A 15,649-nucleotide genomic window follows, 5' to 3' on the forward strand; every position below is an offset into this window, starting at 1 on the left:
TGGTGCTTCTGCATGTTTTTATTTCAAAGATGGAGCAGAATGGCAGATAAAGGAGATTTAACTTCTCCAGTTAAGCAAAATAGTACCACAGGAATGAAGAGTAAGTGCACAGAACAACATAATTATAATAATTTTATTTCCTCAAGTGAAAAACTGTTCATTAATAGATTTCAGAGAATGAGGTGAATTGGTAATAATCAAGGATAGAATTATTGGGTGTGAGAAATCCTACACTGACAAGGAGCCATAATGTGATTTATTTGATTTAATAGCAACTGGCTTTTGAAATAAATAAATTAAATAAAGGAATGCACAAAACCACCTCCAAACAACCAAAATTCCACAACACCAAAATGGGAAGAGCACAGATAACTCTGAAACAGGTCTGAACACCCTTCTCTGGAGCAGTAAGGGCTACAGAAATGCAGTTAATAGAGCTGTGGGATCACAGCAAGGAAGAAGATGTTGACGTGTATTTTCCAAGGTTTACGAGCAGCCAACCTTAATGAAGTACACAGCCTCCTCTTGACTTGCAAAATCAGTCTCCTTTCTTCTTTTTCCCACAGCTAAAGCCATTGTTTTATTTATTCTCACAGCAACACCTCAGAGAAAACAGGGAAAAGGCACCCAGTGGCCAATCCTGACTGGAGAGCGACACGTGACCCGCTACCAGTAACTGATAAAATATCCCCAGGTCACAAGAATGATGCCAACAGAGGCATTTTGATTTGTGAGCAGCACAATGAGCCTGTGTTTCAGATCACGCTCTCTGCATTGTCTCCAGGTGGCCTGAAAATGGCAGCACATTGGTTTTCCACCCGAGGGATTTTCTTGTTCCACGTGTTCTTTGCTCTCCTGGGCTCTAGCAATGATGATTTTATGCAGTAAGTTATTGTGGAGGAGGTTTTACAGTGACTTCTGCGAGCCAGAGAGAAGTTGGATAAGAGGATCCATGTTAACTCCTGAAAGAATTTTCTACCAAGGTTGTTGACACAGAAACCAAGAAAGAAAGAAGGATAAATAAGAGAAATTTGCAACTGCTCATTCCAATAAACACTTTGTTTCTCTCTTCTGACCAGTAAGTGTAAACTTAGGAGTTTTGTAAGAATGTATAAAAACCATGCAAGCTAGAATAAAACCAGTTTGAAGCCTTCTGAAAATGGAGTGTGTTGTTTTGTATTGTTTTAACAACAAGTTATTGCAGTGATTAGGAAAAATGTGGGAAAAGGGTTGTGAGGAGGTGGAATTTAAAGAAAGCTGAAAATCCAGTGAGTGCATCCAAAGGAGCCACATCCCACTCCAGGAATGGCTTTGATGAGTAAGCACAGCAAGGAAGGGACCAAGGGCTGGGGGAGGATGAGGCATCACCCAGCAGGGAAAGCTGTGCTGCAGCCCCACTGCAGCCTGGAAATTCAGACATGCTGGAACCCTGGGTGCTGAGAATTTTAAACTTTCTGTGCTAAAGTCACAGACCCACAAGAGAACACTGCATTTGACCTGAGGCTGTGGAGAAGGCTTCCAAAATCAATTAACAGCACTGGGATTACAGGTGTGTAACTGGTTAGAAGTGGGTAATATCACAGGGTGGAAAACTTAAGAGTCTGGGGGTTTAGAATATAGAACAAAATATGAAGCAAGATAGATAGGGCAGAGACAAGTTGTTCTTCTTTACCTTCTTCTTCCTTCCTCTTCATGGGTTTGAGTGATGTTTTGTAATTAGACACAAAAGTCTGCATTGCAGGCTTTGAGGGATCAGTTATTGAGTTTAAAAAAAATAATCTAAGTGTCATTTCTTAATTAGATAGTTTAGTCTTAAAAGACCTTATAACAAGAGATAGTTAGCTTAAAAGATCTTGTAACAAGAGATAGTTAGCTTAAAAGAGCTTATAACAAGAGACAGTTAGCCATTTTGTGCTCAAAAACCCACACAGTCAGACTGTGGGGATCACTTGAGTTTTCACTAAGACCACTCCTGAATATTCACAACTTTCCTGCACTCAGTGGTGAGGCTCAATGGGGGCTTGCAGCCCAAATTTTGAGCTCATTCTCTCTCCCATGCATGGAGAATATCCTGTAGCTCTCATCAACGTGAAGATCCCAGCACACATCTTGCACACTCAGAAAGATTAATCCCTTGAGCTGCTATAATATGACTTTTTTTACAAAAAAAAATTTTGCTGGTTGTTAAAAAATAATAAAAAAACCCTAAATTAAAATTAAAATAAAAAAACCAAAACAGGTAACAATTGTTAGGGACCAGAATTCCTTCCTGTACCAGAAGCAACAACGCGTTCTCAGCAACTTCCTCAGGAATTCTCACTCCTCTCTGGCCATTTGTTATCAGCTCAGGCAGTGATGATCATTAGTGCTCAGAGCATGAAAAACTCATTACCCAAAATCTACAAAGCAGCACAAACTCCTGCATTTCCTGGCATGCGTCCCCCTGAAATAAAAATGCTTCAGATTGCCAGGGATCTTAGAACAACTGCCCAGCAGACCTGGCTGAAAGCTGGAATTTCCATTTGCAGGGGAAGATCTGTAACAATGTAAAAATTATGGAGCTGGACCAAAAAAGCAGCAAAAGCAGCAGGAAACATCAATGCAGAACACAAAAATGGGGGACGTGGGGATAACATCAAGGCCAGGGGGTTTAGGGATGCTGGAGCTTGCACCTTCCATTAACTGCTCTAAATTTACTTGAACATCTTGATACTTTTGGCCTCCTCATCTCCCAGTATTGAAAGTTATTTATGCTGTGGAAAAAATTAGAATTATGCTTCTTTTAACATCCAAGCCTGAGTGCTTCTCCAAGAGCACCCAAGATTTTGGACTTTGAGGAATAATGTATTCATCCTTGTCATGAGTGCCTGAATTTTTATTACTTCCAAGTTATTCCTCTTTGTTGGTGAAGAAAAAAGATTTTTTTTTTTAATCTGTGCAAATTAAAAGGAAACATTGTATTTATTGCTTTTGTCTTCCACTTTAATCCAGTACTAATGTGACTTTACTGGCCTGGGGAGACAGGGCTACATGCAAGATCAAATATGAAAGATCATATATTTATATGAATCCATTAAGGTGTTTTTATTCTGTTCTCAACCCTCAACGCATGATTTATCTCTTGTGTATCACAGAAAATTCAACTGATGGGTTCAGATAATTAAATTTCTAGTGGTAGTGCCAGAATTTCTCTCCTTTTTTTATAGCAATCTATTTAAAGCCCATCACTAGGTGAGTACAGTTTTAAGAGTGTTTTTGTCATGTATAGTGCTCTGCATTATTAACATTTTATCTCCCATTTTTCATTGACCTGTCACTGAAAAGCAGATTTCATTTCATGACTTGATATTTACAGTGCAAAATTTCTTTATGAGTAGGTTATTTAGATTTTCTCACTTTATAGGGGATATAACCAAGCACTTCAGCAGATTATTTATGTCATTCTAAGACAGACATCCAAAATAAGTGAAACTAATCATGGGAGTTTTCTTCTCTTTTTTGAGTTTAAAGGCCTAAATGCAAATATTTACATAGAAAGTAAATCAGTCATTGAATCCTGGAATGGTTTGGGCTGGGAGAGACCTTAAAGCCCATCCAGTGTCATCCCCTGCCATGGCAGGGACACCTTCCACTAACCCAGGGTGCTCCAGCCTGGCCTTGGACACTTCCAGGGATGGAGATTCCCCAACCTCTCTGGGTAATAAAGATCATTAAAATAGATAATTACACTCAAAATAGGAAAAATCTAAGTGCTGTCAACTCCTCAACTAAAATTAGGGGTTTTTTTCAGTGCAATATGCACACAAAAATCCAGACAACTGAAACATCCATAGTTTTCTGTTGTAAAAACCTGCTGATTTTTCTGTTTAAAAAAAAAAAAAAAAAACAAAAAACTGGGGCAGAACAATCCCAGGGAGATCTATTATTGGCTGAAAATTCCATTATCTAAACCAACTCTTGTTTGTCTTCAGCTGTTCATCCAGAACTATGCCAGTTATGTAAATAATTGCTTACCATGCTGGTAACACTCTCTGAATGGTACATTTTTCTTGAGGATATCAGCACTGAGTTATTTGTCTTGATATTTTTAATATCCTAAGAGAAGCAAGGTGACATAGGCAGCTAAATCAATTGCTGAAGATTACTTAAACAAAATTCAGTCTGCACTTGTAAAAAAAAAATTGTGCAAAGGTCTAAAACCTCTTTCCATAGTGTTTAAAACCAGAAAAATTCCAATTTCTTGGGAAAAAAAAAAGGTGCCAATGCAGTGTCTTACACAGTACAAGCTAGAGGAGAAACAGCACTTTAAAATGAAGTTTTGTGAGAAAATCATGGCAATTCCTCAAAATAGAACTGCACTTCATAAACTGCTCTGACATTCTGGATCAGCTCTGTAAAAATATTTCGATAGTTTAAAATGCAAACAGGCACCAAAAGGAATGGTCATGTTCAGTTTAGACACAGCTCCCCCAAATAAAAACCCAGATGATTGATTGGCCTTGTCATAATCCATCTGGTAGGAACTGGGAGGTGATATTCTTAAATGATTAAAGAATATTTATCACTTTCTAGCAAGCAAAGCAGTGCAGACAGCAGCAATTATGAACCTACAGATCATTACTTGCACAAGTGACTTTACTAATCTGAACCTCTCTGTTGTAACCAGCTCAGAATAAATGCCATGTGCCCTGAAATTATCAAATAATTTGTGTTAGAGTACAGAAGTGGAGTCAAGCCAAGGGCTGTAGTGTTACTATAAGCAAAAGAAAGGAAGAAATTACAATAAAACCAAAAAACCTCAATCTGCAAACCCTTGCTGGGATCCCAGCAGGTGAGCTGGGATTGTGGACCTCAAATTTGGACTTAGTTGCTGTTTTTTGCCAAGACAATGCAGAGCTGTAAGAAATAAAAGCTTCCATAAATCAGCCTCGTGCTGCTCTCAAGTGCAGCTGCTCCCTCCCTGTCACTTAATTATTGCAAACTGGCAGGGAGCAGCTGCCCTTGCTCCTGGGGCTTTTCACAGCAGTGAAATTTGACTTCATATTCTGACCCACTGACACTCACAGCACCACAGGAACACCTTCAGCCTGGGTAAAAAACTCAGTCAAATGCCACTGTGCCTGGGCAAGCCTCAGGGAGTTTTTAAAGGGGTTGTGGTGACTTCCCAGGAGTTGGAGTCAGAATATTCATGACAGCAATAAGCTGAGAGCAGATTTGTCATGCATTCCTAACAGCTGCCTAAAAATGAGCTGCCTCACCCATTTTATTCTGGATTTTCCTTTTCACTATCACTGACAGAGACTGGGGAAGACATCACAAGTTACTCCCCCCTACCTAAGATACCTGAATTATATAAAATAAATAATCCTTTAAACGAGTCTTGCTTGAGCTGTCAAGGTAGAGAGAACAAAGAACAACCTCAGGCATGACACCTAATGTTTAGATGGAGCATTTGATATCAGATGTGGTGGACTGATCACTACAATAAATATATATATAATTATACCCACGCACAAATGTGTTTATACAACAAGAAAAGCCAAGATTAGGTGGGTAAATCTGCACAAGCCCCCCCCATATTTATCAGAGCAAACACCAGGACAGATTAAAAAGGCCAGAGACTGAAGCACAGCATGGATTTCTCCTCATTTTCCCAGCTCACTTTGCAGTTCATGAAGCAAGGCTAGAGAGGCACTCACAGGTTGATGGACCTTGATAAGATGACAGACACAGTCAGCAGGATGCAGCCATAGGGACCGATTTCAAACTGAAAAAGAAAAGGTGTTATTTTGGTGTTGTTTTGTTTGCTTGTCTAGGATTTTGGTGCTATTTCGTTTGCTGTGTATATTTTTTTTTTGCCCAATTCTCCAGAAATGCAAATGGAACTGAAGGAACTGCTGTGATTTATGCTAAAGCTGAATTTGTTGAAATGCAAAACATGTCCATGGAGTGGTAGAAACAGTGTTCAGAACACATTGTGTGAGACTAATAGACACAAAGGCTGGCAGCTGAACCATAATTTGTTTAATTAATATCATTAAACACAGTACCTGGTGAATATTCTGCTGTAGAAATACAATCAGGTCCTCATATCTCGTGGCACTGTGAAGTATTAGCTGGGAAGGAATACAAGAAGGAAAAAAGGTGACTCAAAAAACAGCAGCTCATTTTTATAACCTGAAAGCTGAAATGAAGGAGCCAAAACTTTCAAACTGCCTGGAAAGATCTGAACTAACAAAAAGAAATAAAGATCTAATGAAATCTACCTCTTACTGTTGTCATTTGTCATAGAATTACACCTCAAAACCTGATATAGTCTGAATTTTTCAATGCTGCTTTTTGATGATTTTCAAGTTTCTCAAACAGACGCTTTGATTCAATTTTAAGCATTGTCAATGCAATGAAGAACAATCCCTAGGACAGAAGAATACTGAACACAGGATGGGCAAGAGGCTCAGGGGTTTGTACCTATCTTGTGAGGTATCTACCACACTCAAAAAATATGAGTACTCCTATTTAACATGAAATCCAGGAGAGCTCACAGATCCAGGCCCTCACTTCAATATTCTTTGCCTGTTTTTCCATCCTCAGATTTTTTGAGACATCCATTCCCCCTTTAAGGAGGCCAAAAACATTTCCTGCAACCACTGAAGCCTGGCAGAGGGCACCCTCTGAGAGCCTCAGATGGAAACAAGGCATAACTGGAAAGTCTTCTGCCATTTGGAGCTTCTGGAGGAGGGGAAAAAAGGCAAAGACTTCTGTGTAAGACAAGAAGAAAATAGAGCCTTTTCATGCTCACGGTCAATTGGAGGGGTCCGTGTTCATTTTTACTGTGTGTCATTAAAAGCAGGCAGAGTTTTTAGGTCTGTCATTAAAAGCAGGCAGAGTTTTTAGGTTTGGAAGGTAAATAATAAAAAAAAATATTTCAGAGAGCCCAACTGCCCACAGCCACTGGGACAACTCAGAGCCAGGCAGGCTATGGGATTTTATCTCCTGCTGGGTTTTGGATCATAACTAATCTGATTTTAAAATGGCAGGAGAGCAACAGAAATCAGATTTATTGAACTGAAATAGGGAAAGCAAGAAAGAGGAACTGGAGCATGGGAGTCACACAGAGCCTTACAGTTTCTAGGATTCCATCTGCCTTGTATTTCCCCGTGGGAGTGAACTGCTGTCTTCCTGATGGCCTGAAGGGGATATTCGGACAAAACTCATGTTAAAAGGAAGAAAATGGCATTAAAGAGAAATCAACATGTTATATGAGCTGATTGATGTGCCAAATATTTGCATTATTATTATCTTTAATGGCTTTTAAAAAAATATTTCTCGTAAATAAGTTTATATTGCAAATCAAACTTCTATTGGTGAAACAAACACTTTCAGTCTTACATGAATTACAAATTTCTCCATACAGAAAGAAGATAAATATAAGTTTAGGGTGTTAACGACAGTTTTTATTGAAAAATATTTTTAGAGTAATGACATTCATACAAGCAGAAGAACACACGTAAAATATCACAGAGGAAGCAGGTTTGAGATGTAAAATATGTGAAATATCATTTGAAATGTCTTTGAATTTGCTGCTTCTATTTCAGGTTTATGAAGGATTTGTGTCCCAAAGCCTCTCTGTTGTTTTGCAGCTATTTTAGTTGATCTAATAAAGGAAATTAATTATGACCACAAAACCTGACTCACTTAAAAAATGTCCTTTAGCTTGCAGTGCGGCCAAAGCTAGGGATCTAAAAGTTGGATGTTTTGTGTACAAGCAGCCTAACTGCACTGCAGAAACCAAGCAGGCAAATACAGCAAAAGCAGCCTAATTCCAGCCACAATGGAATATCCTGCAATACAGGAGCTGCATCTGGGAAAATAACTCTTAATAAGAAGATTTTGGAGGATCCCTACAATCAATTAAATCCAACCCATCAATTAAATAAAGATCCAGGATCTTTCACAGCAACTTCAAAGTGTTTTGTCTATTCTGTGCCAGCTACTGGGGCAGCAGAAATTACATTCTGCATTGCACCTTGGGCTGTTTTAGGTGGCATAAATGCAGCTTAGGAAGCATTTCTATTGTAAATTATGTGGATTTGGGACAGGCAGAGGTGCAAGGGCAGTGTACAGGGACTGAAAGTGCTCCTCCTACTTACAGTGCCACCAGGGCTTTCTCGTGGCCCCCCGCACGCCACAGAATGTCAGCAAGAGCCAGGGAGAGGCACTTGGTCCTGTGAGCTTCTGAGGGCTGGAGACAACTGCAGTCCAGGAAATAAAGGAGAGAGAAAGCACCAAAATGTGAGGGAAAACAGATTCAGGGCAGGTTTAACCTTAAAAGAACAAAAGCATCTTTAGAGAGAGTTTTATAATGATTAATAACAAGGCTCCGGTGAGCTGTGTCAGAAAATCATTATTTAGGTACTTCAGTTCTTCTACAGATGAGGAGACAACCTGGATGGCCAAATATCTGTGAATTGGAGAGGCAGCTGGTATTGTGACTGGGGAGACATTCCAGGGGTAAAGGTAGAGCTGAACCTCACCTTTCCCTGGGAATCTACAGCAGAATGAGGGACCAGGAGAGCACCCATGGCACACCCTGCGCTGAGAGTGCTCAGCACCTGCAGAGGGAGAGGCCACTGATGTCACCACTGGACTCTTTGGAATCATTCTCCGAGGAGAAACCTCATTTTAGGAATTCAAGAAGGTGCTTTGGACTTTGAAGATAATCAGACCCAGTGAAGGGAGCTGCAGGGAGAAAAACTCTCTCTTTGGGTTGCTGCAGAACAAACTGGGCACACTGGGTGGGTTTCTTCTCAAGCAGAAGGAAAACAGGCATTGGAAGGACATTAATTCACCAAAGTCAAGTGTTAACAGCTTTGTGCTGCTTTTTGGGGGACCTCTATGAGTTTATGTTGTTACTAATGAGGATTATAAATAATTGCAAGCTCCCCATGTCTCTGCGTTCTGTGACACTGCTCCTGTCGTAGAGGTGAATTTAAGTGATGAAATTCACAGTCTGCACTTCCAGGAGATCTTTACTTCAGGTGGTGTCTGATTTATAAGGAATGATTAAAATAAAACTGGTTTTGTCATTAAAAGCAATGGATGAAAATCAGGAGAAGAGTAAAAAAGGTATGATCAACAGCAGGAACTGGTTAAGCACAGATCTGTTATCACACCCTGATCTTCTAAAAGAAGGAGTTCCTCTTCCACAGAACATATTTTTTAATTGCTTGGACAAATAAGCAGGTAAATGCTTCAGGGAACAAGAACATACTGGCAAATACTGGACAATAGAAGCTACTTCATCTTTAAATCTCTAATAAAGCTTTCAATATTCTCCAACAGGATTGTTTCATGTTTTAAACTTGATTTTTAGTTTCTAAAGGCATTCATACTTAATTTCTTTCTGAAGTTTTTACTTCTTAACCCTTTTAAACAAATCTACACCATGATGTTTTTACCCACTACTAAACTTTCTCCAAAGTACAATCTGCAATAAATCCTGCTGACATTTTTTTTAAGTTAAGGTGTGCCCCAAAGTCAGGACCTAAAACATATTAGAACCAGGAGGATGAAAGTTCCAAAGTGGAGAACTGGCAGATTTGAGAATAAACCCAATATCCATGAGACTGAAGAAGTGGCCAAAAGATCCCATGCCCCTGGGAAGAACATAACTGGAGTTTTCCCCAGTGGCTCCAAGAATGGCAGTCTTTGAAATTCAGATTTTATCAGTTTTAGAGTGTTACCAGCATGGGAGATGAGGATAAAACCTGTTCCCACTGTTTGAGTAAAAGATCTAATAACTCACAAGACTAAACAAGAAACACCAAACGTCCAAAAAATTAAACAGACTTTCAAGTTCAATCTATGCCTTGAAAATAATAATTTAGAGAATGTTTCCCTCTCTGAAGGATGTGAGATATGGAAAATAACTGGAGAGAGTTTCCTCAAGTGAAAAAAAAAATTATAATCACAACTTTCTCTTATCTCTGCCTGTGCTCTAATATAGACACCCAGAAATTCAGGGGAATCACAAGTAATTTCTGTGTCTGAGAGAGGCAGCAAAGGAAGAAGGAGACATGATAATTATTTCTTGAATGTTGAAGAAGCCTGAAATCAAACACTTCCTGTGAAGTGGTTGATAATTTGAAAATCCAGGTTAGAGTTAGAAAGGAATATTTATCCTCTCATTTGAAGCTCTGAGGCTTCCTTTTCCTGCTGCCTGCTGAAAGTTTCTGCCCATGGCAAACACAGCGTAAGAAAAGTATGTTTATCTCATGAATAAAAACCAAAAACCTTTTAAAACCATGTGGATAATAAGAGGGGGAAAACAGGAGAGGCAAATTCTGCCAAGTAAACAGGATTTGTTGGAGATGGCACAAGTTGGGACACCCAGTTTAAACAACCTGGCCTCCATCCACTTATTTGGGTGCCACATAATTTTATTTCATGTATGATCCCTGAACCATGCTGCAAGAGGGAAATTATCATCTCTGTTTTCACTAAGGATGACCTGAGACACAAAGGGACCAAGGAGCAGATGATCAAAGGCTGTCCTCAAAGCTGAAAGAAATTCTTGGCTTTCACAGCCAGAAATAATTCTTCTGTGGAGATTCCTGGTCATAAAATCTAAGTATGCACTGAGTTTCCTGCAAGAAAGGTTCTGAGGTTTTTCTTTTATGCAGACAAGAACCTTGAAAAGTCTGCCCTCATTATAATGTGAATTAGAATCCTAAAGTTTTGCAGGATAACTTCTGTCACTTCCCATCCTGGATGCTGAAAACAAATCATGATGCTCTACAGGCACCTGTTTCTTTCCAATATTGATGAAAAACAGCCCAAACAATGAATTTACAATTAGGGTGAGGCAGACAGCACTAAGGAATATCAACACACATCACGGCATTTTCCTACACAGTTCCAAGCAGAAAAAATGGGTATTTAAGGCCAAAATTTAATACAAGAGGAACATTTTTATATTGTAAGGTAATGAAGGATGTCAGCATGAAAGCTTCTCTTCAGACTAAATCCAAGTCAGACTAATGAAGGTCACAAATAAAAGAAAAATAAAAGAAGGTGGTGGCAGCATAAACCAGTAAAATAATTTTCCCTCTTAAACATTTTGTTCCTTTAAGGCACGGGGAGGCTTTGTGGAATTTGTCTTTTGTCAAGGACTTTAAGTCTTATTGAAAACAAGAGGTAAATACATGAAAACTGGTAACAAAGTAATTTCTGAGGCATTATTTTGCAGAATTTAATTCAGTAACCCATGTTCCTCTAGCAACGTGACAAGCACATCATTATTATAGCAGTCCAAGCAATTTCCTTGTCAGCAGCAACACCTAACAAAATTCCTTTAAAGCAAGTAGAAAATACACAGAATATAAATTCAAATTCCATTAAGGAGTCTAAACAGCAATGATCAAAAGCAGTTACAAGAAAAAAAAAATCATTGTAACTTTAATTTTTCAGCCCTGTTGAGATTCTTAGTGTCGAACACTGGATGAACTTCATGGTCTATCAAATCTTGATTACTTTTTTGTTTGAAATCCAATTTCCATGAGGACCTCGAGGCTAAATAATTTTCATTGGCCTCAATTCAAATTGCTTGGTTTTTGTAGAGGTTCTTGGGTTAATCACAAGCAATTACACAAATAAGACACCAACTTGTACATTCCTACAGTTCCACAGGAAATAAACACAAGTAAATCAGAAGCTGCTTTCTTTCTCTCTCTCTCTCTGTAACAAAAAGAAGTTCAGTAAGTTCAAACTCAAAAGGCTCCTGAGTGGCTGCAGCAGAGAAATAAAATTAATAATAATAAAATTATTATTTATAATTAAATTTTTTTTTTTTTTACTTCTGTAGGCAAAACTCCTGAAGTTTCACTGCCTTACCGGGTGTCTTTGTTCCTGTTGGTGTCTGCAAAGATCAGCTGCTGCAGGACACAGGCTTGGACAGCAGCCAGAACCCCACATGGGCCACCCTGGGGGAAAATGGGACACTCCATGAGCAAAAAACTGCTGGATGCTGGGGAAAACCCCTGGGAGCTCCCACCCAGCCCAAAGCCATCCTTTCCTCCCTCTCTCTCCAGCCAGGACTTTACAGTGCTCTCTGTGGCTCTGGGGTTTTGTGCAAGCCAATGAAAATCAGGATTTTTAAGTGTTTTTGTGGTTCCTGCCCATTTTTTTTCTGAAAAGACCAAGACATCTATAATGTCAAAAGAAATGTGAGGTTTTATTGAAATCTGGGATATATGTACTAAAAACCTCCTGATCCCTGCCGAACTGCAGTTTAATTTTCAGAGAGAAACCAAATCTGAGTGTTTTCCAAGGACTGAAAACAAGCCTTGCTCTTGCAGCTCCCCTCAGCAACCTGGAGCTCCCACCTGCATCACCACACAAAGATTTCAGGTTTCAGTTCTGCCCCTCAGATCCTCCCTCTCTCCCTCTCACTGGGGAAGAGAAAGGAAACCAAGAAAGTTTGAATCTTTTAATTATCAGTCCCGGAGGAAATAAATCACAATACCAAGAGATGCCATATTAACTTTCAGTTTTATGGATTCACAGCTGGTTTTGGGCAACATGCAGGACACGAGGCTGACACCACAGACACCACAATGCCACCCATCAAACTCCTCTCAAACCCTGCAGAAGAAAGGGAGAAAGGGGGAAGAAGGGGAAGGGCAGCCAGCCCTGCTGTTTTCACACAGCAATGGGATTAAAGGATCAGTTTAATTCTCTGATTGTCCTAAATGCAGCACCAAGGGAAGGGAACCCTCAGGTAAACACAGTATGGAAATTAGAATAGCTCAGATATTGACACCTTCTCATTTCTCATTTGTGTGATACATACTCTGCCTCTCTAGATTACTTTAAATAACTGATGAGTGAATAATCTGAAATACATCAAGGAAAAAAGCAAGGTTTGTGTCAGTCTATCAGGGAGAGCCTCCCAGTCCAAAAAGAAATGACAGGATTTATTCTAAATATCTACTTACAGCACCACAGAAGCTTAACATAAGAAAGAACTGAACAGCTGTTCAGCTGAATGGAATTTTGGAGGAAATATATGAACGAGCTGAAACAGGCACAATGTAAGCAAAACATAATTCCTGCACTGGATTTCATGGTGGGGAATTTAAAGACCAGTGAGTGGCTGGAAGTGATGAGATATCCTTCTGCAGGCTGGAAACACCAAAGTAACATTTACAGTGACCACCACTGCCACGGCTCCTTTTGGAGTTTAAATGAAGATTTCACATCATCTTTTTCCACTAGGCTTTGTGAGATAAGCAGCTTTCTTCTGAGATCACCAGCCTAATGAAATGTTTAACTAGATGAGGTAAGTGAATTAAACATCCTAATGACATGTTTATTAGCCATTGTCCTTGCCTCAAAGCCTCTCTTCCTCTCATTTCTGTGTAATGGTCTACTTCTCTCAGGCCAGATAATGATTTTCTGCATCAGCACAGAGGCTTTAATGAGTGTTCTGGAAAGAGGAGCCTACAAGGGTTTACTGAATTCCTCAGATCCCTGCTCCTGAGGGGAGAGACCTTGTGTGGACACCCCAGGAGCAGGTGCACAGCCCCAGGGCTGGCACAAAGCCATCACAAAGCTGGGGAGGATCCATTCTTCCAAGGGATCTGGTGGATTTTTTGGGAGGAGATTTTACAGCAGATTCTGTGAGCCACAGAGAAGTTTGATGGGAGGATCCAAGCTCACCCCTGAAAGAGATTCCTGCCAAGGTCATTGACATGGAAACCAGGAAAGAGAGAAGGAGAAATAAGAGAAACCTGCAATGAGCACTTTGTTTGTCTCTTCTGACCAATGAGTAAAGTGTAAAGTTAGGAGTTTTTAAAAAATGTATAAGGAGCATGCAGGCTATAAGAAAAAGGGTTTGAAGTCTTCTGAAAATTGAGGGTTGCTTTGTATTGTCTCCATCTCAACCATGACCATCTCAACTAGGACAGATTTTGGAGGCAGCTCCATCACCCTGTGGCACAAGGGCGGTCCCTGAGCTGAGCCTGTGAAATCCAGATGAGGAACACAGAGCAGAGAGGGGTGAAGCACTGTCTGGGAGCCAGGTGCTCAGGCAGGGCTGAAAGGGAGAGCTCAGAGAAGTCACTGGATCAGAGAGCACCAAAAATCTCTCTGGATTGGTGTAGTGGTTGTGGTTCACCAATTTGAGATTTCCTGGCCAATGCACCAATGAGTGTGGTGGGTTCAGTGCTGGCCAAGCATCACTGCACTCACTAGAATGTGCTAGAATGTATTTATTTCCTGCTGTGAGGTAGAATTAGGAGAAAGGCAAAGCAGGCTCAAAAATTTAAAAGGGTATAAAGAAAAATTTATGAACAGTAACTAAAAGAAAGAGTAATAAGAACAAAACTTTTAAGACACTTCTCCACCTACAACTTCTTCTTTCTTACTGACAATGTAAAGAGACAAAACTTTCAATTCTCAGTCAGTTTACCACCTCTAGAATAGTCTTTCTTTAGTTCACTTAGAGAGAGGAGTCTTTCTTGTTAATGTTCTGTGATGCAAAACTAGCACAATTGGGCACGTGCTGGCCAGGCTGGCCCAAGTCATGGCACGGTGGTTTTACCAGCTGTGGTCACCACAGGGACCTGCTGGACATTCCAGATGTGTCCCCCTGCTGGATGTTGCCAGGGAATTGATGAAAATCTCATTGTAGGGAGGAACTGGGATCTTGTGGCCGCAGGAGAGGTGAGCCCACCAGCAGTGCCAGTGTCCCAGGGAGCCTGCAAGGTGTTTGTCCCTTTCATTTCAGGAGTGAACCTCGTCACCTGACCCCAATACCTTCAGGAAGTAAAAATCTCCATGTCATTTTCCAGGCAAGTCTTGCTACATCTCATTTTGAGTCAGATCAAGCTGCCTCTTCAATTTGTTTGGCCCCACTTATCCCTTTTCTCTCACTTATCCCTTTTCACCCTTGAATTATGCTTTTTTATTCTTTTACCACCACGAGCTTTCAGCTGCAGTGGCTCCTCCTCCTCCTCCTCCTCCTCCTCCTCCCTGTGAATAATTCCCCATCACACACACACACAAACATTTGCACACTTTCTGCAGCTTTTTCACATTTTCCTCCATCCATCTCAAGTCTCCCATCATGATTTCACAAGGTGACAACATCCACTGGTAACCGGAGTTTAAAGGAAGAGAAAAGTCTTTAGAAAAGCAATTTTTTTCAGTGCTGAAACACACAGCCTTTGTAAAGTCACTGTAAAAAGCAAAGATCACTGTTAGGAAGGAATTTACAGTACCTTTTTCTGCACAATGCCATATTTTAGCTGTGGGATATTGTTAAATGTAAAACTCTGGATTTTCCATTCTTCACTGAAGCAACAAAGACTGGAGCCAAACAGAAGATTTTTTAATTCCTATAAAAGAAAGAAAAAAATTTTCTCATTTTAAAAACAAATCCAAAACATAGTAATTTGTGGAAAAGAAAGGAGGAGTGTGGACGGGCAATGACTAACTGTACAACCATCCTCTTCTGTTTTATCCATACTGTAAACAGCAACACCCCAATGAAAAGGAGCAATATTTTCCTTTTCCTGCCATATTCCTTCCACTCAGAATGCTGGGAGCTGCTCAGCCCTGGAAAATATTTATGTCTAATGTCTGGGGC

General features: G+C 40.1%; 1 protein-coding gene across 2 annotated transcripts in view; it reads right to left on the reverse strand.

Annotated features, from left to right (window-relative positions):
* Positions 1-15,649, reverse strand: part of MINDY4 (MINDY lysine 48 deubiquitinase 4) — a 71,766-nt gene that overhangs the window by 33,617 nt on the left and 22,500 nt on the right. For both annotated transcript variants that reach the window (XM_038128738.1, XM_038128737.1), the window contains exons 8-13: positions 15,282-15,398; positions 11,893-11,981; positions 8,151-8,252; positions 7,124-7,187; positions 6,051-6,116; positions 5,700-5,767 (exon numbers count right to left, since the gene is read on the reverse strand). In XM_038128738.1, the coding sequence (XP_037984666.1) occupies positions 5,700-5,767; positions 6,051-6,116; positions 7,124-7,187; positions 8,151-8,252; positions 11,893-11,981; positions 15,282-15,398 (506 nt within the window). The remainder of the gene's footprint in view (positions 1-5,699; positions 5,768-6,050; positions 6,117-7,123; positions 7,188-8,150; positions 8,253-11,892; positions 11,982-15,281; positions 15,399-15,649) is intronic.

Source organism: Motacilla alba, chromosome 2, assembly GCF_015832195.1.
Source record: "Motacilla alba alba isolate MOTALB_02 chromosome 2, Motacilla_alba_V1.0_pri, whole genome shotgun sequence".
In the NCBI taxonomy this organism is placed as follows: Eukaryota; Metazoa; Chordata; class Aves; order Passeriformes; family Motacillidae; genus Motacilla; species Motacilla alba.